Source organism: Pseudophryne corroboree, chromosome 2 (assembly GCF_028390025.1).
Source record: "Pseudophryne corroboree isolate aPseCor3 chromosome 2, aPseCor3.hap2, whole genome shotgun sequence".
Taxonomy (NCBI): Eukaryota; Metazoa; Chordata; class Amphibia; order Anura; family Myobatrachidae; genus Pseudophryne; species Pseudophryne corroboree.
In genome coordinates this window covers 171,415,065-171,439,223 of record NC_086445.1, presented here as the reverse complement: position 1 = coordinate 171,439,223, position 24,159 = coordinate 171,415,065, and the positions used below count along the sequence as shown (strand labels likewise).

Here is a 24,159-nt window from a genome sequence, read left to right as displayed (position 1 = left end):
GGTCCCACGGAGCCACTGGGGGCACAACCGGGGGCTGTATATGTAGTACTCCTTTTACAAAAGTCTGGACTTCAGGAACTGAAGCCAATTCTTTCTGGAAGAAAATCGACAGGGCCGAAATTTGAACCTTAATGGACCCCAATTTGAGGCCCATAGACAATCCTGTTTGCAGGAAATGTAGGAATCGACCCAGTTGAAATTCCTCCGTGGGGGCCTTCCTGGCCTCACACCACGCAACATATTTTCTCCAAATGCGGTGATAATGTTGTGCAGTCACCTCCTTCCTGGCTTTAACCAGTGTAGGAATGACCTCTTCTGGAATGCCTTTTTCCTTTAGAATTCGGCGTTCAACCGCCATGCCGTCAAACGCAGCCGCGGTAAGTCTTGGAACAGACACGGTCCCTGCTGAATCAGGTCCCGTCTTAGAGGTAGAGGCCACGGATTTTCCGTGAGCATCTCCTGAAGTTCCGGGTACCAAGTTCTTCTTGGCCAATCCGGAGCCACGAGTATCGTTCTTACTCCCCTTTGCCGTATAATTCTCAGTACTTTGGGTATGAGAGGCAGAGGAGGAAACACATACACTGACTGGAACACCCACGGTGTTACCAGAGCGTCCACAGCTATTGCCTGAGGGTCTCTTGACCTGGCGCAATACCTGTCCAGTTTTTTGTTGAGGCGAGACGCCATCATATCCACCTTTGGTTTTTCCCAACGGTTCACAATCATGTGGAAGACTTCTGGATGAAGTCCCCACTCTCCCGGGGTGTAGATCGTGTCTGCTGAGGAAGTCTGCTTCCCAGTTGTCTACTCCCGGAATGAACACTGCTGACAGTGCTATCACATGATCTTCCGCCCAGCGAAGGATCCTTGCAGCTTCTGCCATTGCTCTCCTGCTTCTTGTGCCGCCCTGTCTGTTTACGTGGGCGACTGCCGTGATGTTGTCCCACTGGATCAACACCGGCTGACCCTGAAGCAGGGGTTTTGCCAGGCTTAGAGCATTGTAAATTGCTCTTAGCTCCAGTATATTTATATGAAGAGACATCTCCAGGCTTGACCATACTCCCTGGAAGTTTCTTCCCTGTGTGACCGCTCCCCAGCCTCTCAGACTGGCATCCGTGGTCACCAGGACCCAGTCCTGTATGCCGAATCTGCGGCCCTCTAACAGATGAGCACTCTGCAACCACCACAGAAGAGACACCCTTGTCCGTGGCGATAAGGTTATCCGCTGATGCATCTGCAGATGCGATCCGGACCATTTGTCCAGCAGATCCCACTGAAAAGTTCGTGCGTGGAATCTGCCGAATGGAATTGCTTCGTAAGAAGCCACCATCTTTCCCAGGACTCTTGTGCATTGATGCACAGACACTTTTCCTGGTTTTAGGAGGTTCCTGACAAGTTCGGATAACTCCTTGGCTTTCTCCTCCGGAAGAAACACCTTTTTCTGAACCGTGTCCAGAATCATTCCCAGGAACAGCAGACGTGTTGTCGGGGTCAACTGAGATTTTGTAAAATTCAGAATCCACCCGTGTTGTTGCAGCACTACTTGGGTTAGTGCTACTCCGTCCTCCAGCTGTTCTCTGGACCTTGCCCTTATCAGGAGATCGTCCAAGTAAGGGATAATTAATACGCCTCTTCTTCGCAGAAGAATCATCATTTCGGCCATTACCTTGGTAAAGACCCGAGGTGCCGTGGACAATCCAAACGGCAGCGTCTGAAACTGATAATGACAGTTTGCACCACGAACCTGAGGTACCCTTGATGTGAAGGGCAAATTGGGACATGCAGGTAAGCATCCTTTATGTCCAGGGACACCATAAAGTCCCCTTCTTCCAGATTCGCTATCACTGCTCTGAGTGATTCCATCTTGAACTTGAATTTTTGTATGTACAGGTTCAAAGATTTCAGATTTAGAATAGGTCTTACCGAGCCGTCCGGCTTCGGTACCACAAATAGCGTGGAGTAATACCCCTTTCCCTGTTGTAGGAGGGGCACCTTGACTATCACCTGCTGAGAAAACAGCTTGTGAATGGCTTCCAATACCGTCGCCCTGTCTGAGGGAGACGTTGGCAAAGCAGACTTTAGGAACCGGCGAGGGGGAGACTTCTCGAATTCCAACCTGTAACCCTGAGATACTACCTGCAGGATCCAAGGGTCCACCTGTGAGCAAGCCCACTGTGCGCTGAAATTCCTGAGTCGACCCCCCACCGCTCCTGAGTCCGCTTGTACAGCCCCAGCGTCATGCTGAGGGCTTTGCAGAACCCTGGGAGGGCTTCTGTTCCTGGGCAGGGGCTGCTTGCTGCCCTCTCTTACCCCTTCCTCTGCCCCGGGGCAGATATGACTGTCCTTTTGCCCTCTTGTTCTTATAGGACCGAAAGGACTGCGGCTGAAAAGACGGTGTCTTTTTCTGTTGGGAGGGGGTCTGAGGTAAAAAGGTGGATTTTCCGGCAGTTGCCGTGGCCACCAGATCCGATAGACCTACGCCAAATAATTCCTCCCCTTTATACGGCAATACTTCCATATGTCGTTTGGAATCCGCATCACCTGACCACTGTCGCGTCCATAAACTTCTTCTGGCAGATATGGACATCGCACTTACTCTCGATGCCAGAGTGCAAATATCCCTCTGAGCATCTCGCATATAAAGAAAAGCATCCTTTAATTGCTCTATAGTCAATAAAATACTGTCCCTATCCAGGGTATCAATATTTTCAGTCAGGGAATCCGACCAGACCACCCCAGCACTGCACATCCAGGCTGAGGCGATGGCTGGTCGCAGTATAACACCAGTATGTGTGTATATACTCTTTAGGGTAGTTTCCAGCCTCCTATCAGCTGGATCCTTGAGGGCGGCCGTATCAGGAGACGGTAACGCCACTTGTTTTGATAAGCGTGTGAGCGCCTTATCCACCCTAGGGGGTGTTTCCCAGCGCGCCCTAACCTCTGGCGGGAAAGGGTATAATGCCAATAACTTTTTTGAAATTAGCACTTTTCTATCTGGGTTAACCCACGCTTCATCACATACATCATTCAATTCCTCTGATTCAGGAAAAACTACAGGTAGTTTTTTCACCCCCCACATAATACCCCTTTTTGTGGTACTTGCAGTATCAGAGATATGCAAAGCCTCCTTCATTGCCGTGATCATATAACGTGTGGCTCTACTTGAAAATACGTTTGTTTCTTCACCGTCGACACTAGATTCAGTGTCCGTGTCTGGGTCTGTGTCGACCGACTGAGGTAAAGGGCGTTTTACAGCCCCTGACTGTGTCTGAGACGCCTGGGCAGGTACCAACTGGTTTTCCGGCCGTCTCATGTCGTCAACTGATTTTTGTAATGTGCTGACATTATCACGTAATTCCATAAACAAAGCCATCCATTCCGGTGTCGACTCCCTGGGGGGTGACATCACCATTACCGGCAATTGCTCTGCCTCCACACCAACAGCGTCCTCATACATGTCGACACACACGTACCGACACAGCAGACACACAGGGAATGCTCTTATCGAAGACAGGACCCCACTAGCCCTTTGGGGAGACAGAGGGAGAGTTTGCCAGCACACACCCAAGCGCTATAATATATATGGGAACAACCTTATATAAGTGTTGTATCCTTATAGCAGCTTAAATATATAAAATATCGCCATAAAAAGTGCCCCCCCTCTCTGTTTTACCCTGTTTCTGTAGTGCAGTGCAGGGGAGAGTCCTGGGAGCCTTCCTCACAGCGGAGCTGAGCAGGAAAATGGCGCTGTGTGCTGAGGAGAATAAGCCCCGCCCCCTATTCCGGCGGGCTTTTCTCCCGTAGTTTGTAATATCTGGCAGGGGTTAAATACATCCATATAGCCTCAAGGGCTATATGTGATGTATTTTTTAGCCATAAAAGGTATTTACATTGCTGCCCAGGGCGCCCCCAGCAGCGCCCTGCACCCTCCGTGACCGTTGGTGAGAAGTGTGTGACAAACAATGGCGCACAGCTGCAGTGCTGTGCGCTACCTTCAAGAAGACTGAAGAGCCTTCTGCCGCCGGTTTCTGGACCTTCAATCTTCAGCATCTGCAAGGGGGGTCGGCGGCGCGGCTCCGGGACGAACCCCAGGGTGAGACCTGTGTTCCGACTCCCTCTGGAGCTAATGGTGTCCAGTAGCCTAAGAAGCCAATCCATCCTGCACGCAGGTGAGTTGAACTTCTCTCCCCTAAGTCCCTCGATGCAGTGAGCCTGTTGCCAGCAGGACTCACTGAAAATAATAAACCTAAAAACTTTTTCTAAGCAGCTCCTTAAGAGAGCCACCTAGATTGCACCCTGCTCGGACGGGCACAAAAACCTAACTGAGGCTTGGAGGAGGGTCATAGGGGGAGGAGCCAGTACACACCACCTGATCCTAAAGCTTTAGTTTTGTGCCCTGTCTCCTGCGGAGCCGCTAATCCCCATGGTCCTGACGGAGTCCCCAGCATCCACTTAGGACGTCAGAGAAAGCATCTTGTTAGAAGTTTTTTAGAACTATACTGTGGGGGTTATTCAATTTGTGCTGAGGGTGCCGGGTGATAAGTATCGGCGCTGGGGGCTATTTAATTGGCCCCGATAAGCCGTCGCGTGCAGCGGCTTACCGGGGGTTTTACTTCGCCTGCCGCCCGATAACAGCCCCGTTTTCATCCGAAAACGGGGCTATTTCACCCGAAAACACACAGGTTTCACTGAACCTGTGTGTTTACGGATGAAAAAGCAGGTTTTACCGGCCGAGCAAATTAAATAGCCTGACCGAAGCACCCGAAGAAACATCGGGGTTTTTTTACTCCCGATGTCTCTTCGCGCCAAATTGAATATCCCCCTTAATGTTCATATTAAATATTGCTATCAATTGCAATATCCAGTACTGTTCTTAAGCTATACACACCTGGCAATGCTCAATTCAATTTTCATACAACAGGTCAATTTGATGACCTGTTGTATGGGCGTGTCATCCTATACCAAACAATCACAATCTGATTTGAGAAGAGGACAGTAAAAAACAAAAAAAAACTTCCACATTACACTTATGAAAGCCAGCAACCAACCATTATGCTGGCTACATGTTACAATCCAAACAGACTGGAACTCTACACTATTATCTGTAAACTATACATGCGACTACCCAAATTACACAGATCTGTTGCGATAACAAGTGATCCAACAGAGCCAGGATTACTGACCTCACAGACCCATCTGCCCATTTACCCTTACTGCTGGACTGTACAATTTAGACACCTTCAGAGTGGTCCAGCATTGCAGCCATCAGACAGGATAGCCATACCATAACACGAGGCCTGGTTCATTACACGATCAATCCAATTACAGTGGAATATAAAAGAAAACGGCCACACACCGCAACAAACGGTCAATTTGCTTGAGCCAATCAAAACCATACGTGTGGGCAAGATTTAAGGGCCCTACACACTGGCCAATGTGTGCAATCTTGTACAGTAATGAACGAGAAATTGTGCATATCTTTCAGTGTGTATGCACCAAGGATGAATGACGTGCGGCCCCGCGGTCGTTCATCGTTGCTGCCGGCTCGTTTTATCCATATTAGCTTGCAGGTATAATCTCGTCCATACTAGCATGCTGGGCTATGGGGTCGGTTGACATCAGGGAGTGAAGAAACTGCACTCTACCCGTCGCCGGGTCGTCCATATTGGCCGTTGGGCACCTCGGCGGCAAATCGGCCAGTGTGTAGGGCCCATTCGGGTACGGTGTGCAGCCATTTTTCATTATTATTGCAAACCATTCACACCTGTGCTATTTGGAAGTTAATGTTCAAAATCTAAATCAAGTTACAATGATTTTACCCAATAAGATAAAGTTTGGGAAATACTTATATTTTAAATATTAAGGTTTTACTTTTATTAATTGAGACAGTTATCCATTAAGGTTAGGGAACATATCAATTATAGCCAATGATGGAATTGCAATGAATTTCTTGCAATTCTTATTCCTGAAAAAAACACTAATCTGCTAATCATTTATAGCACAGAAACTAAAAACAGATAAACGACATGCGTCAGGTTTGTTGGAAGACAGCTTTTAGGAATCCTATTCTAGGAAAGGTAACATATGCCGACCAGCATGTGTGTATCCCAGCTTATTTAGGAATAAGGAGCTACTGACCTTTGTGATTTTGGGTGGGGAGGACTCCAGGTGGTTTAGTGCTCTTGTCTGGGGGTTATAACCAGGAGAACTGCTGGGTCTCTGCGGCTCTTCCTCCAATTTGCCTATTGATTCAAAGAAAGACTTTTATTGCCATTAAGAACTCATGTTTCTGTGAAGTTATAAACTGTAATTAAAATCTGGCAAACCTGATGATCAAACTAGGACATTTGAGCATTTTAGAATTCCCTATTGTGAAATTTTTTAAGTTGTCAATTTTAGCCAGTTGCACCTTTATTTATGAACAGTTTCTTACATAGCGCAGAAAATTCCCTTCTGCTTTACAATTGGAAACAATGATAAATCAAAACTGGATAATAGCAGACAGCCATGGAGGTAGGAAGGCCCTGCTCGCAAGCTTACAACCTTTCTAAATTATCCAATAAGATACAATGTTTAACCACTTGTCTGGCATGGTCACATCAGATGCGACCATACCAGCAAGTGCTTTATCTGACCTGTTCGCACAGGATGCAGCCAGTCAGATAGAGAGTGTTAGCAGCTGCAGAGAAGGGAAACTTCCCTCCGCTGCTATTCTCAGAGGGACCGGACGGTCCCCCCGACTCCCTGCACCCTCCCCTCAGCGTTGCCGATTGGTCAGCACAGCAGGATCCCCCACCCAGCAGCTGCAGACAATAGATGTTGCTGGGGAAGTGTAAACCAATCCCCAAAGCGTACCTGGCTGGCAGCTGTCTGGAGTGTATACATACATGCATGCATAATTATATTAACTAAAATCATTTGGGATAAGGTTAAATTCATGTTCTTCCCCTAATTAACTCGCAAAAAAAAAAAAAAAAAAAACCCTGACAATTTGAGTGTTTCTTTGAGGGGGGTGAAATATAATAGTCAAGTGGTTAACTCACAGGTCCTGAGCACAATGACAGGACATGGTGAATGCAGCACAAGATGGATACAAAAGGAGCATAGGAGACCACAAGTAAATGCACTACTACACAAGCTCAGAATAAATGAGCTTTATAACAAAGGTCATGCATACACCTAAATCCTATAACTGAACGGTTATCAGCGTCACTATAGCAATATCAGGCAAAACATCTGCTGCAAAATTTACCATTACTCTCCGTTAGACTCCTGGGGGTAATTGGACTGTTTTCACCAAGGGATCTCTGCAAGAGAGATTGAGAAAAAGGATTACTGACATAGTAAAAAATAAAAAAACTCAATTTAAAAATAAAATAAAAAACCCACTGAAATAAATGTAAAAAAAAAAAAGAAGGATTAAAAAAACACCCACCCCACTGCTGTATTATATTACCTTATCACCTTCAAAAGAAGAGGTGGATCGCACCGGACTAGGGGGGACATTCTCCTTTTGTTCTGACTTTTGGTTTACCACATCATTCCAGACTACTTTCGTATCATTCTGCTGAAGATTTCAAAATATAAAAATTATATATAAGCTTTGTGACTGTGTATGAAATATACAGGGGACAGAACACCCCTTGACACACAAGCCATCTCTTGGGACCATAACACTGCATAGAAGGGTTAACAGGTTATTTATGGAGACACAGACGTTGGATACATGTTCCACGGTTTTGTAACTCATAGGTAAACACTTAAGGGTAAAATAATGAACACAGAAATACACAGCATTAGCATCACTGGTACCAAGGGAATGGATAGGCAGATTAATACAGCTCAAATACGGTGTGCCGCTACGCAGTATGGATGGGACAGTTCCACTTAACCACAAGGGAGACGGGGCTTCCCATTTGTTCCACATTCAGTGGTATACAATATTACTTTATACTCCTTACCATATAGGCACTGTGCTTTCATTCCAGATGCAGACCCCAAGGGGCACAGTAAGTGCATGTGTTTTTACCAGAGACAACACATCTATATAATGCTTCAAAAGTCTGCACTGGAAAAAGGAGGGGTTACATCTGACAAGGGGCGTAGCAGGAACTTTATGGGCCCCATAGCAACAGTTTGAAGGGGCCCCCTGTCCCAAAGCATCTAGAGACTCCTCTCCGCAGCAGATACTAAGTTTATGCCCAATAATAGTGCCCAAGTTAATGTTATGCCCCATAGTAGTGCCCTAGTTCATATTAGGTCACATTGTAGGACTGTCAGTACAGTACACATTATGCCACACAGTGCCCTCACTTCACTTTATGGCATACGGTGTGCCCAGTTTATATTATGTCACATTACAGTACCCCCACTTCATATTATGCTATACTATAGTGCTGTGCCTCCATTTCATGTTGTGCCATATTACAGTGCCCCAACTCACATTATGTAACATTATAATGCCATCCAGTTCATTTTATATCACATTATAATAAGCAGGTCTAGATGCATACCTAAATATATTGCAGGCCCCAAGGCAAAAGTCTGTAGGGCACCTATGTACCAACCAATGGCTAACAGTGTATAGAACACATGTAACTGACAGGGAAGGTGGGCCCTTCTCAGATCTGGGCCCCATAGCAGCTGCACTCCATGCACCTATGGTAGCTACGCCCTTGTGTCTGACTATCAGCAAAGGGAAAGAGCAGCCAAATATTTCCATGTGGAAGTAGACAGACCAGTTTAGCTGCCTGACAAGTCATTGCAGTATGGCGAGTTTGGGAGGCACAACGTACACAGGAAATCGCTCGGCTCTATGTACTCAGTCACTGATTAGCGATCGGAAGAGGTCTCCTCATAATCCCTTACAAGAACTATGGCCGGCTAGTGTCCCATTGTGGATGCTTTCCTATGCAAGTGGCATGATGACAAATTATGTGCAAACAAACAATCTAGTTCACACTAGCACCAGTTACTTCCTACACAGGGAGATCGGCGAGAAGTGAAAGGGTTATATAATGCTATAATTAGGATGACTAACAGCAGGCTAAAGGCTGCATCCTGCTGATAAACTGATTTCCCAGGATAATAATGTCAGATTCCCCTGAATTAAAGAACAGACTGCATCCACGTACAGTGCAGCAATGGAGAGCCAGCCATCAGTAAATCCCTGCAGTGTACACAGGAAGAGGATACTGCAGTACTCTAGACGTGCATATGAATTATCTTCTCTATCATGCAATCTCTGGACGCTAATGCAGCCAGTTATTCCACAGGGATATTCTAGCACATAAACATCATTTACTCCAAAGATCAGCTATTCTGGGGCATCTAGCGTGCCAAAGCGGCAACCAGCTGCTGTGGAACTACAAGTCCCAGCATATTCTGGTAACTAAAGGCTGGCATAATAAGCTGGGAAATGTTTTACAACAGCTAGATGTTGCTTAACCATGCTGTAAGCGGTGGATCATGTGACAATGACACATACATGGCTATCTTACACACACACACACACACACACACACGAACGGTTGAGCCATTTTACATGGCACATGAATTGTGGGACTATGCCTAAAGTAAGGCTACTTCAATATACAGCAGAAAGCCAGTCACTCTATAGGTGGCCTGGACCTGTCACATTGGGCCATACATCTTAGAACACAATTTAAACTACTGTCAAATTGCACTAAAAAGGATTCAGATAAACCAGTGATGTTCTAAACACGTACAATAAACTACAAATATTACAGGACATTCTATTACTGCAGAAGAGAACATTAGCTAGATAGGAATCTAGGATAGGCAGGACACTAGTGGTGAGAGACTTCCCCCATTCCAGGAATAGTTTCAACCCTTTCTTCCTTTATCAGGTAGTGTCAAGTTTCTTTCTTGAACAGAAATGTTTTCATTTTCTCCCAGTAAAGCATCAGATTACAGTTGTACTTTGACGTTTGCATATGCAGGTGTCACGTTCCAGCATAACCCAGTAAAAAGTCAGCAAAGTATATCTAGCTAATCAAAACCATCTCAATGGCTGCACCTACGGCCAGTTGTGCCATCTAAACTGGGGTAAATAGTTTACACACACTTGAAATTCCTGATCAACCAAAGGGAAGCATTAGCCAATCAGAGTTTACCACTCTGCTCATCATACATAAGAGGCAGAACATTTGGTTTTAGAAAAGATTATTTTTAATAAAAACAGAGTAGACAAGTATATTAGATCTGATCACCCAAAGTCCCAAGAAAGATTTAACTAGCACTCGCCAATAGTGTAACGTGCTGGCATAGGGCTTTTCTCCAACATAGAGCATCTTCAGTATAGCTCAGGGATGGGTAACCTTCGGCCCACCAGCTATTGTTGAACTACACATCCCAGCATGCCCTGCAACAGTTTCAGCATGGCCAAATAGCAAAACTGTAGCAAGGCATGCTGGTATGTGTAGTTCAACAACAGCTGGAGGGCCAAAGGTTCCCCATCCCTGGTATAGCGTATGCAGAAGAACCTGCTCATGCACAAAACAGCTGCTTGTCTCTATAGTGGGCATGCGCCAAGTTAAGGCAGTGCATGCCCAGTAATCACGTATGGGTCTATTTACTAAGCCTTGGATGGAGATAATAAATACATGCGATAAACCTCTTAACCTGCTTAAAGTGACAACCCAATCAGCTCCTAACTGCCATGTTACAGGCTGGGTTTGAAAAAAAATGGCAGTTAGGAGCTGGTTGGTACTTTATCTTCGTCTACTTCATCTCCATCCAGGGCTTAGTAAATAGACCCCTTTGTCTTTACCCTGTAGTGTTCAGGAAGAAAGCAGTGCATGCACGGTGGTACTGTACTTTCTGCAGAGGACTGCAGACAGGCAAGTACTGCATACTTATCTTAGGGACCCAAATTGAAATACATTGCAGTACCCATACAGAGCTATGGGTATACAGTGATATGTGACATTACAGGAACCACATGAGAAATAAATGTGATAAACCTGTTAAACAGCTTGACGTGAAAATGCAGTATTCCGCAGCAGGTTACAGGAAAATTTTTATTATCAGTGATTAATAAAAGAAGAGTCCTTCACGACTTAATCCAACTTGAAAACAAAGTATATACTATACCCAGACATACCGTGGGAGAGACAGGCTTTGTTGGCTTGCTCAGGGCAGCTTGGTACTTGGCCATTCTGTCCTTCAGAGAGGTGGTCTCTAAAACATGAGAAATCTCCAGGCTTTTCTGAGTGGTGAGCTTGCTAGGACTACTGTCAGAACTGACGGAAGGACCTGAAAGACGGAACACAAGAAGATGAGAACACCTACTACACAGGACATTACAGGCCACACAAACTGTGTAGCGAGTTTACTCTCGCTGGTACCTCGTTCCAGAACGTTTATATCAAATTTATCCTACTACCTCTAGCCTCTGTGGGGACCATGTGGAGAAGTCGGTTCCTTTTTGCACGTCTGGTGGACATGCCCAAATGTTGCCCCTTTTTGGCCGATGGCCCAATTCCTTATACCTTCATTACACCACTGCAGTGTGCCCCAGCCTGCCAATTACCAAATAAGAGAATAAATTGGTCCTACACATGTGCCACTAAATATCATATTGCTAGATCTTAGAAGCAATCATACCCAACAGCAGCTCATCTGTATTTGGTTTGTGGCCAAAATGGAGTATATAACAAGTCTCCAAAACATGGTGGACAAGTTTCTTGCAGTATGGTCGCCATGGTATGGGTCTAAAGGAGTCATCCCTCCTGACCACTTACTGTTTCCACTACCCTTTCTCTCTGCCTTCCTTTCCTGTTTACTCCTCTCTATGGCCCCTGCTTTCTTTTAACTTTCCCATCCCCAGCTCGCTCCCACACTTCCTACGTCCCATTCTTAACATTGTTATGCTTACTTCTCACTTTTATGGTTGAATCCCCCCCTTTCTTAAAAACTTCTCATATATACTACTATACGTGTGTGTGTCTAAAGCTTCTCTCTCATATACACACAAAATATATATATATATATATATATATATATATATATATATATATATATATATATATATATATATATATAATTTCTTGCATTTACAATATCTCATTAATACAGGAAGTGCTTGGGGGTGTTCTGGGGCTGGATGGTGGGTATAGCTATAGGCTATTAGCGCTGGCACGGCACTTAAGCTGGGAACACACTAGATACGATTTTTTGTTTGGACAATTTGTCGTTCAGCGACGAATCTTAACAAGAAGTCATTCACGTTGTCCAGTATGTACTCACTAGCGCGCGCTCCCGAGAGTCGTTCATCGCGTCTTTTGGTCAGCCCTTCGTGATGCTCAATCTGAGGATGTTGTTAATGATGTTTAGCACATCGGGCAGTGTGTACAGACTACCTACATGCACGATCTATTGTTCTGCCATTAGCAAGACTGCACAGTGTGTGCGCACTATATTGTTTGCGTGGGAAGTCAAGAGAAATCAGACGACATTGCGTTCACATAATTAACTTCTATTCACCAATATTGCCTCTAATTATTTCTTGCATCTGTTTGAGGGTCAAGCATCTTTTGGGCGTTACATAAATTGGATGAAAAAAAAAAAAAAAAAAAAAAAATTCAATACTTGCAGACTAAAATTTTTTTTTTTTTTTATAAAAAAAAAAAAAAAAAAAATTATATCCCTTTTGACTGTCCACAAGGAGTAGGGTTATCTGGAGATCAATTTTAAAATTGTGTAGGCATTTGCAGTCTGTTAGGGGCATTGGGATGTATATTTTAATACTGAACGGTGGTACTTGTATTAGCAATTTTAATTTATTTCAGGAACTGCATATCTGTTTTGTTTGAATGTGTTTCTTTGCTTTTGTATGTTTTACAAGTGTCAATAAAAATACAGGATTTAAAAAAAATAAACATATACATATATATATATATATATATATATATATATATAAATAAGTGTCCTGAAGAGCTTTCTTAAATACTGGGGTATTTTTAAAATATTTTCATCTAATTTATTTGCACAAAATATAGGCATTGAAAAACACTCTGCGAAAGGGGTACTCCTATGTTATCATAAGCAGCAAACCAGTAGCTGCTCTGTAATATATCTAAGTATGTGCCACAAAGCATAATCCTCAGATGCATTGATCTGGAATGGAGTAAACCAGATATTTGTGCCCAAGGCTATAGCTCCATAATGTTTGGCAAATCTCAATTAAAGTACAAATTCAAGTGGAACCAGGTCAAGTGTTAGAGAAGGTCATCCACGGACACACACATTTTGTTTCCTAATATACAATGCTGCAATATGTTCGGCAAGTAATGAATTCCCATTGTACGCTAGGATAGAGCACAGACTGTGTCCAAGGGAAAACTGACAACATTTTGAATATTAAGGGGGAGATGTACTAAACGGTTTATAATTTGCATACTGAGCATACAGAGCAGCTGATAAGTTGCCCATGGGCAACTTCTCCACTTTTATCCCTGCTTAGTAAATGCCCCCCTTTGTTAGTTAACTGCAGAAAAGTTTTTAGCATTAGATTTTCGATGGACCTGTTCCTGGTTTGCAGCAACAAATTACAAGATGAACAGTCAGCATGGAGAATTAATCCAGTCTTACTTTCTATTCAGTTACTAGGATAAAAGATGGGTAGCCTAAAGGGTATTGGTCCCTGCAATTGACAACGGCAACTAGATAACAAGCAGGATAAGGGGTTACATACCTCCCAAGATGACCCATGACTGCGATGGGCACCCGCCGGGACATGCCCATCACGTGATTACCATGGGATCTATCGCATGGTAATCACTTTGGCAGTTCAGGTGTGAATTCATCGCACCTGAACTGCCGGTGCAATGCCCCGCGATGTCGCGTCGCAGGGCATCGCACAAATGTATGGCCAGCATAAGACACTAACTTTATTAAAAATATATAGGAACTTAAGAGCAGGTTTGATGAAGCAGACCACATTAACCTGCTCTGGACCTGTCACAGCATTTAGGCCCAGATTTATCAAGCATTGGAGAGTGATAAATTGCATGGTGATAAAGTAATAACCAATCAGCTTCTAGTGGTCATTTTTCAAACACAGCCTGTAACATGGCAATTAGGAGCCGATTGGCTGGTACCATGCAATTTAAATCACTCTCCAAGGCTTGATAAATCTGGGCCTTTGGGATAGAGGCAACTGGAGGTGGGTTCAAGAAGACCTTCGTAAGAGCCTACACTCAACTACAATATTGTTTAAGTACATTCTATCATCATACCTGGACAGTTTATAGCGATCACTGTGGTGTGAGAAAAGGGCAATTATCAGAAATGTGCACCTTTTTTGCCATAGGAAAAAAAAAAAGTGTGTAAAACGAACACTGTTTTAAGTACTGGTACCTTGGGGTAATATCCAAATAGTAGTTAAAAAAAAAAAAAAGCGCAGGTTGACTTCATTCATAACTCAGAGGTAGATTTATGAACTGGCAATATTGGGGTGGGGGGGAGAATAGTGGTATCAGCTGCACATTACATGCGCTGATACAGCTCCCCTCCCCCCCATGTATTAATGCGGTGCTATGTGGCGGGTGACAGGGACACTAAGATAGAACACAAATGTGTGTGTGTGTGTGGGGGGGGGGGGGGGTTGGGTTTGAAACACAGCTGTGGGGCACTAGCAGGGATCTACACCTCCTCAGTTACTTTGATTTAATCCTGGATATCACTAAAACCTGCAATGTTAGTGTGCCTTGAGGACAGGGGTTTGGAATGCCTGCTGTACAGTGTCCCCTATTACATGTACTTAGCACAGTATGTGAACATATAGTTCTAAAGCACTAACATCACCTAGTCTAGGGGATCGAACATTTGAAACTTCTCACTATATTCAATATAAAGTATGCACTAATGTTGACTTTTATTTGGGTACTATAAACCTGCTATACTAACAAGCCAGTTAGAGAGATGGAATTTGCATTAGAATTATAATGACCCCCAAACTATAGTTAGACCAAATCTCATGGTATTTAAGCCATTGAGGATGTTGTACCCTGGAACAGAGCCAACTATATATAAGCGAGAACAGAGAAAATGCATTCTCCTCTTAGAATGTAAGCTCTCACGAGTAGGGCCCTCTTCCCTCATGTGCTTATCCTTTTCTTACTTTAATAATTCTCAACTGCCCAAAACCCGCATTTTTTTGGCCACCTTGGAACTTATCTCTATGTCGTTTACTGGTGTAGTTATGCTTAGTTACCCTGTACTCGTCCTATATTGTCTTCAACTGTAAGTCACTGTTTTCCAGTAATGATTATGTGCATATGTACTCTGTAATTGGGCGCTGCTGAACCCTTGTGGCACCATATAAAAAATATAATAAATTATTATTTTTATTATTATTGTTTTTGTTTTTATTATCACTTGTGAGGTTAAACACAGTATATATATATATATATATATATATATATATATATATATATATATATATATAATTTTAATTGTTTGTTCTTAGAAATTAAGTCACTTCTGCGTATTGAGAGGCGATGAAGTGAACTCCATGAATAATAATAAAAAATAAATAAATTTAAAAACACTGATGTGAAGTCCATATATGCCATCAGATTGTATGTCTAATAAAGTTTTTTTGCAGAACATTTGTTATAGTATGTAGCAGATTGGATCTCTCCACGCACAAATAAATAAATAAATGTGCCCCCACATGCTTGTCGGTGATATTGCCGAAGAACCTAACACATGGCTGGCCAAACTGCACTCTTTGGTAACAAGTGGCCTGTGCACTTCTGGCATACATGATCCAACTGAGGAAAAATCCTTTAAAATCCATGCAAATAGTTACAGTAAACATGAAAGGTTCTTTATATAAAAAAAAAAAAAACCCACACACAAACTTACTTCTCTCAGAGAAGGCGGCATCAGAGTCTTCGTTTGTGATATAGTTTTCAGAATTCAGTTTCCCAACATTAATTTTCCCAGGTTCACGCTGAGGATGCTTTAGTGAAAGGGGAGAAAAAAATAAAATAAATAAAAAAAAGTCAGATCTCTAGTCACAATAACAATGCATGATATCAGGACAGACCAGCATGGAGGGTACAACACTTGTACTGAGCATTCACCAGTCTAGTCAAAATAAATTGCTAAACAAACATTTATAAAAAAAAAAAGAGACTGATAAGATGTCTACCTTAACTGAAGCTTTTTAGCTGCGGATCTGTACAAAGGGATTTTTGTCTTTGGTGGTCACAGTACACATGGCTTGGAGTTACAGAAAGTTTTAGCTCTGATCAGAGACAAACCTTTCAGCATACATAATTATACAGATAATGGAATTTACTGGCTGTATCATTTAGACCAGGGGTGGCCAACCAGTCAGAGACAAACAGCCAAAAAATCTTTTTAGTTACGTCAAAGAGCCGACATCAAACCAAAGGAGCGTGTGCACACCCCTGGTATAAAATACAATGTAAATGCCAGATCCACATAAAATATATTGAAAAAGCCATATTCACATAATACACTTCAGCTCCTCCATGTGTCACTCCAGCCAGCACTTTCCTATGTCACTCCAGCAAGCTCCCCCTTGTATCACTTCAGCCCACCTTCATATGTCACTACAGCCCAGTATCTGGCTCCCTCAGTTTTCAGTTGCTGTAGTGCTGCTGTGTGTCTGGTTGGAGTGCACCAGTTTCCAGGATCTGCTGTGGTCAAGTGACTTTGAGTGTCGGGAGCCACATTTGAATAAAGAAAGAGCCTCATGCGGCTCAAGAGCCACAGGTTGGCCACGGCTGATTTAGACATTGATTTCCACACCACAATCCTCTGTACTAGTACAACAGAGGCCTTACATCACTACGATCACCACCTAAAAGGTTTTTTGATTGGTTAACATTAGCCTAGCCATCTACTGCGCATACATATTATAATAATAATCTGAAGTGGGAGCAGTCAGTGCTGTGATTGGCTACACGTTTCTTAAATCCCACCCACCTGATCTGTTGATCATGTGGTGTTCCCCATTTGTAAGTATGACAATAGTGAAAAAGCACCTAACATTACAAAGGTAATGCAACCAATTAAAGCTGAACTAGTTTTGTTTGTTTTAAAAATTCCCATTTACTGGATACAGAGTACATCAATATGCACTGGTTACTATAGTTACAGCACATTAACACATTGTTGTTCGTATTTGACACGTCAATGTCACAGAAACCATTCATTGAGACGTCACTACACAGCATATCACTTCAAACCATTTATTTTTGCTTTTGTTTTTTTAAGGTTGCGCTACACATTACATTGTGCTTTACAGAACATATTTTAACTACTCACATCAGTCCCTGTGCAGCATAAAATCTGTATATCCTACACACAGACACAGGTTTTTGTTTTTCTTCCCAGTGTCAGGCCAATTAACACACTAGTATGGGAGGAAACTGATGCACCCCCCCCCCCAAAGAACATGTAAACTCCACACAGAGCAGAATCAGCTTTGTTGGCCAGGTATACTTGCGTATACTAGGAATTTGTCTTCGGTTTGCTATACAACGGTCAAGTAGGTAACAGATAAGCAGGTGGGGGAGGGGGGCAAGTAAAGTCACACAGATAGGCATACCGTAGGGACACAAGTTAGTTACATGTACATCTAGGTCAGTCAATGTTCAGGAGTTCAGCAGGCGGACCGCTTAGGGAAAGAAACCTATGAGGCTTCTGGTGGACCTGGCGGGGACGGCCCTGGAACGCCTGCCTGAAGGAAGCAAGTTGAACATGCTGTGGCCGGGGTGTAGCTGGTCTTTTACTATCTTCGTTGCCCATTTTTTTAGCTCTGGACAGGTACACATGGGTTCCACATGGGAATTGAACAAGTAATCCAAGTGCTGGGGGCAACAAGGCCAACTCCTTTCCACTTTGCTATCATGCTGCCCGACACAATTCCAGGACAATTGAATTTATATATTTTTTATAATGGGATGGGGGGGGGGGGGGGGGGTTGAGGGAGAGAGATGCTGCAGGATTCAGGTGCTAGTCAGATCTAGGAGCCAGTAGGATCTATGAGAGCCAGGTATGAGGTGCATCCATTGACATCAATAGAATTGCCTGCCAAGCATTAGATTAACTGGTGCCTAGGAATTGCCCAGCCTTATAGCAAGGAATATACAGGGGTAGATGTATTAAGCCTGGAGAAGTGATAAAGCAATGATAAGTGCAAGGTGATAACGCACCAGCCAATCAGCTCCTAACTGCAAATTTACATATTGGAGCAGATTGGCTGGTGCGTTCTCACCTTGCACTTATCATGGCTTTATCACTACTCCAGGCTTAATACTGTACATCTGCCCCACAGTTACAAGACTCACCAATTGATCTGGAACTACAAAAACCAGCATGCTCTGGGGAAGACCACCATCCAGTTAGTTTTATAGACTGTGTGAAGTAGGAAACAACATTTACACATGAATAGTCTTTAGTAGCTACACCGTTTCAATTTACACAGAAAAAGGATCTTTACAATAACTCCATTATCTAACTTGTAACAGGCAGACACTGGTCCTCTCATGCTGCCCGAAGCCTCCATTCTCTTTAGGTTTCTGCCTAGGACGGCTGTGGACTGAGCTATAGGATAACAATGGACCTGTGTTACTGTCCACAAAGTGTTAATCTTCTTTAGTACTACTGCTCCGATCCCTGCTGCTAAACCCAGGGTGGGGGGAGGGAGACTTACAGTATGACCTCATATTATAGCTGCTCTAGGCACTGTAACCAGAGCCTTGGATAGAAGAACATACGGATAGGAAGAGCAAGCCACAAGGAGTGAATAGACTGTTGCTGGACAAAGGCCATGATATAGGGAGCCTGCGTATTAGATTTCCCGGCAGGCGGAAGGCAGGCACACCCAGGCAGTCATTATCTTTGTGAAAAAGTTGACTTCCCAGAAAGAATGCATGCTGGGAGTCACTTCTGCCCATTTGGAGGAAAAAAAAACAAAAAAAAAAAACACACACCATTTGCACATCTGTTTAATCACTCCGTTAAAAAGTAGAAATAAGACACCAGTTTCATTTTCACTTTAAAATGTAAAAAAAAAAAAAAGCCTCAGTAAGACATAAGATGTGTAACTATCAGCACATTTCCACAAACACAAATGGGAACAGATAAAGCCGACTACACCATAGAATAGTTGAAAGAAAAAGCCCATAGAGATGGGAGTACCATTGTTTGTTGCATACAGCAACACCAGTGTAGAATGAACATGTTTGTTTGTTTGTTTTTTAGGGCACAACACACCACAAAAACCCAAAAGAGCAGCTGAAACACAAATGAAGCCACGTTCTCTGTGACAAAATAGTACATGGAGTTTACTTATTCAATTACAAGAAATTAAATCTCCAGAATGGATTTAAAGTTGCAAAGGTCAAAAGATATCCACGGTTGTGTCTATTGCAGTGGGAAGCCAGTTATTTTTCTCTCTCTATCACAACACGCAAGACTGAAAGTAATCTTTTCCCATAATCTACTTTATCCCCAAGTAATCAAATTAGCACACGACTGCATATCTACCATTCCGATCTGGACCCTAGGCAAGCTGACACTAGTTACTAGCAGAGCTGAATTCCACTGTGTGAGGCCAAACATCTGCTACTTCAAGAATACAAAAAGCTACTTTATCCCATCCGCAAGAAACAGACACACATACATATAACACTTAATGGAAAAGGTCAAATCAGATCCTGTGTGACACTGTATATTAGGGAACAGGAGGCGCAGGAAAAGAAAGTGCAGCAGCCAGCTGTTTCCTGATCACAGGAAGCTTAAACACGTCGGATTCAGTCTCAAAGTGCTGACATGACTTTTCTGGCCAGGTGTATGTTTACCGCAGGCATGGATGTCATACAAGGAACACTTTCTTTGGCAGAGTTACACTAACCACAAGAGGTTAAAGCCAGAAAAGGGGAGGGAGAGTAATCTTTACTTCTCGGTCATAGGGCATGCTGGGAGTTCTAGTTCAACAAATAAGTGACCAGTTATCATGCATGCTACAAAGTTGTTGTTTAAGAATCTGAATGTTAGTATAATGGTTGAGAAGCTGAATTCATCCAGGCAGCATAAAAAGCTCCATGTTTTCCTGGTCAGCCCTAAACATTTGGTCATGCACACAGCTGGGTGAGCTCACTACAAACTTTGGCGACTTCAGATACAACTGTTGAATGTTGTGCTAAATACAAACCGGTGTGTCTGGAGTTCCATCTGTCACAAGAGCAACTGTCTGAAACTATGGGGGAAGGGGTGTGTGTGGGGGGGATGGGATAGTTGGGGTACACTTCAATAAAAAAAGCTCATGGATTTTATTTTAGGATTACAATTCTTTGGCTAAATCTTACCTTGTGGTTAGCAGCTTCACTTTTCTCAAACATCATCTTCAGACTGTTCAAGGGGACATTAAACTTTTCAATCTTAGGAGAAGGCTCAGGGATGTCCAATGTTGCATTGTCCAAGTTCTGCTCCATATTTTCTACCTCAGTGGAGTGAGAGTGTTGCTCTGTAGCACTGGGGTAGCGGAAACGGCTTTGTTCCTCTACTGGGGAGCGGACTTTGGTGGTGCTGACTTCAGAGTGACTTGCAGGGACTGCCTCAGTCTTAGGACTGCTGACACTTTGCCTCTGTGCAAAGCCGACACTGTGCTTAATTTCCGTCCGAGGAGGAGGACCGGGAGTCTCCCACTTCTTCCTCAATACGCTCAGGGACCCCCGGTTAAAGGACCGAGGAAGAGTTTCTGTGTTCTGGAAAGAGTAGAAAGCGTATTCCAGTGAGTATTTTAAGTGTCTGCCTACAGTCAGGGAAGAGTTTTGCAGAACAGGAGGAGAATCCACATCCAGGCAGCTTCTAAAGGAAAGTTTGGTCTATGCCACATGTAAAAAAGCATTTAGCCCAGGGGGTTTAAGAGGCGGAGGAAAGATTGGGCAGGAAGTTTAAAGAGAGAAAAAAAAAAAAAAGGGAGGATATCCTTATATGGACAAACAGACGGGAAGAACAAGAAAAAAAATGATGTGAAAATGACTCATTTAACAAGAAAGAAGTTACAAGAGGTAAATGAGACAGAAAACTAAATACAAAATCAAAGTCAATACTTTTGTCCTCTAGCAGTCTCATTCCTGCTGACACATCTGGAACAAAAGTCTAGGATACAATAAATATTTAAAGAAAAGATCTGTAGTCAGCAAAATAAAGACAGCAGTCTCTACACCAATCGTCAGCAGGAACAGCGACTCGGATCCGGTGCCCACACCACTTATTCGATATAAACGTGCAATATACGGGGAAATCACAGTGGCTTCCCAGCATTAACATAGTGGGGGCACAAACTAGCAATGTACTAAATCTTGTCCATAGGATACTTTTATTATACAAGGAAACAACTAGACCAGCCTTCCAGCTGACATAATGTGGGCCTACCTACACAACATAAGACGGTGCAAATACAACTTTGTGGTAAAACATGATCCATGTCTTCACACCATTAATATGTTGCAAAAAATGGAATAAAACAGTGATGGACTGGTAACAGAAAGATAGGAAGCACTGTACCTGTCGATTCTGCATTTCTGCGGCCTTTGTGCCTAGAGGAGCCACCGGTATTACTGCATCTGCTGTGACAGCCTGCCAGGCTTTATAGAATTAGATGCGATTAGCAGCTATATTGGGATTCTAAAGTCTCCCCCCTCATCACGTTAAAGAAAACAGCCCTATCTTTGTTACGCAGCGACAGGTAAGCGTGCGAAGTACAGACGCTTTGCAGGGCCAAAAATAAATGATTTCAAGAGGCCATGGCAACAAAGGCAAGATGGAAAATGGCCTACATGTCAATGGCTGAAGAGGAAGAGGACCCAGTGTACGTCCTGCAGGTGACAAAAACTCATGCTGTGAGAAAGTTAAAAAAAAAGTCACGCTAAAACTACGTGGGATGAGGTCGCTGACATTTTACAGACTGATTATATGTACTAATACTTGTAGAAACAAAATCTTAACTCTTGGCAATTCACAAATATGGCAAGGGGGAAAAAAACCTGCAGATTGTAACATCTTTTGCGGACATATAATAGAGCACTCAACAGTAAGGACATTTCTCATTAAGGTCGGAGTTCATGTAACAGGAAAATCTCATTATGTCTCCCAAGTCCTACATTATCAGATAGGAAAACCCTCACTTCTAAGGCAATCAATCTGTGCAGGATTACAGCTCATCACACGCCTCTTAGTCATACCCCCTACTGTCCATCTCAGGCATGTCTGACAGCTAAGGCAGCCTGAGTGATGTGATTAATCACAGACTGAATACACAATGGCCTCAACAACTTTCAGTAGCTCTTTGGCAAAATGCCCAAACAGGGTCCATCTCTTGTGGACAGATAATACATACATCAAGCTCCGAGAACAGATCTGTTTTATAGAGTCTGGAAAACCCCAAAACAGATCATAGAAAGCACCCAACATTTTATTGCTGCACTCAGTCAGGTAGTGAAAACACATCACTAATGACACAAATATCCAGTATTTATAAAGCACGGATCATTTCACGTAAGAGGGAGCATACATTGAAACTACAGGTGTAAGAATGCATGTACATACAGTTTAAAGGAGGATGATTAATGAACATAGAGGTGGGATAGGGTGGAGTTCATTATTTCTTGGGCTGTTTTAAAAAGGTGTTTGTAAAGTTTAGCAAACAGGAAGAACAAAACAGGACAGCTATAAGACTCCAATACACAAACCTATGTCTCCCCCAGGCTTCCAGCCAAGTGTGCTATAAGACACTGTCTGCTACATATCATTGCTCTGCTGCTTTGGCAGATCTTGTTGATTAATAGATTTGAGTCTATTTGATACATAGGGGGGGTATCTAATTACCAATGGTTGATGACCACAGGTAATTGCATCACTGGGGGCTATCCTATTAGACCGATGTGGCGCGCTCCTACGCCCAAGACGCACGCACGCCCCCCCAGGCATCCAAAGCATAATCCACGATGAGCAGCTGCCAGAGCAGTAACAACACATAGGATCGGGGACTTATCCCTGATCCCATGTGTTATCGTGCGATCGCAAGTCTATCTTTGGCCGATGAAAATGGCTTGTAATAGGATACCGCAATAATGACCAGTCATTAATCGCAATATCCGTCCGTTTTCACCCACCAAAAACGGATTGAGGATAACTGGATATCCCCTATAGGCTCCTAAATGTGGCCCACAGTGACACATTACACAAATTAGCCAGTAACCTGCATTAGCTCACCAAGAGCTTTAACAAACACATCCCTTTTTAGTAGCCGTACACTGCAAACGTGATCAATTATGCACATTGCCTAAATCCTGAGTGTACCACTGACCTGTACGGAGCAGAGGCACCCAATGACCACTTGAGAAGGCATCATGCCTCACGTGTACAGGAGGTAGCCATGCTCATCTTTGCTGCTATACAGAGACGATTGCCAGCTGCAAAGCATGCAGCATGTCATGATGCAACATGCTGCATCGCAGTAAGAGGAGCATGGCTACATCTGTTCCAACGGTAGACCATCAGTGCCTCCACGTACATGCGGGCAATCTTTTATACTGCCGCAATGAAAACATAAGAATCCATGAGGTCTAAAATGACATTTTCAGCAGATTGATATTCGTGCTTTAGATGACTAATGCCAGCTCATGACATTACGCAGTTATTTTGGAAACTTTCAGGGAGATAGATGGGCTGGGGTTGGGTGACAGGTAAGTGGAGTGACCCGCTTTTATTTATTAACAGTTTCTTACACAGCGCAGCATTTTCCATTGCGCTTTACAATTGTTACAATGGGTGAAAACAGACAGGTAGGAAGAGTTTCATACTACATGAATATGAATATAAATATATATGTTCCAACACAATAAAAATGTCCTATTACCACTGTACTGTATGCAAACCTTCTGACAAAGAAAAAAAAAAAAAAAAAAAAGTAGTCACATTTTTAGAGGTTATTCAAGGCTACCAAGTAGGAATACCTCCAGGAGTATCTTTGGCAATTACAGGCATCAGAAAAACCCAATATTAAAAGTAAGTAGCAATTATCAGGCTTGAAAGTGTCCAAACATTAGCAGCTGTGATCCACTGTTTGTAATACTTAAAAAGGAT

The 24,159-nt window shown here is 43.2% G+C and overlaps 1 protein-coding gene across 3 annotated transcripts in view; it reads right to left on the bottom strand.

The window, feature by feature from the left end:
• Nucleotides 1–24,159, bottom strand: part of LIMA1 (LIM domain and actin binding 1) — a 69,935-nt gene that overhangs the window by 7,189 nt on the left and 38,587 nt on the right. Inside the window, exons 4-9 of one of the 3 annotated variants that reach the window (XM_063952014.1) lie at nt 20,376–20,774; nt 15,895–15,991; nt 11,126–11,277; nt 7,457–7,567; nt 7,253–7,307; nt 6,139–6,242 (exon numbers count right to left, since the gene is read on the bottom strand). In XM_063952014.1, coding sequence (XP_063808084.1) covers nt 6,139–6,242; nt 7,253–7,307; nt 7,457–7,567; nt 11,126–11,277; nt 15,895–15,991; nt 20,376–20,774 — 918 coding nt within the window. The remainder of the gene's footprint in view (nt 1–6,138; nt 6,243–7,252; nt 7,308–7,456; nt 7,568–11,125; nt 11,278–15,894; nt 15,992–20,375; nt 20,775–24,159) is intronic. The other 2 variants (XM_063952015.1, XM_063952016.1) reach the window with 2 other exon arrangements.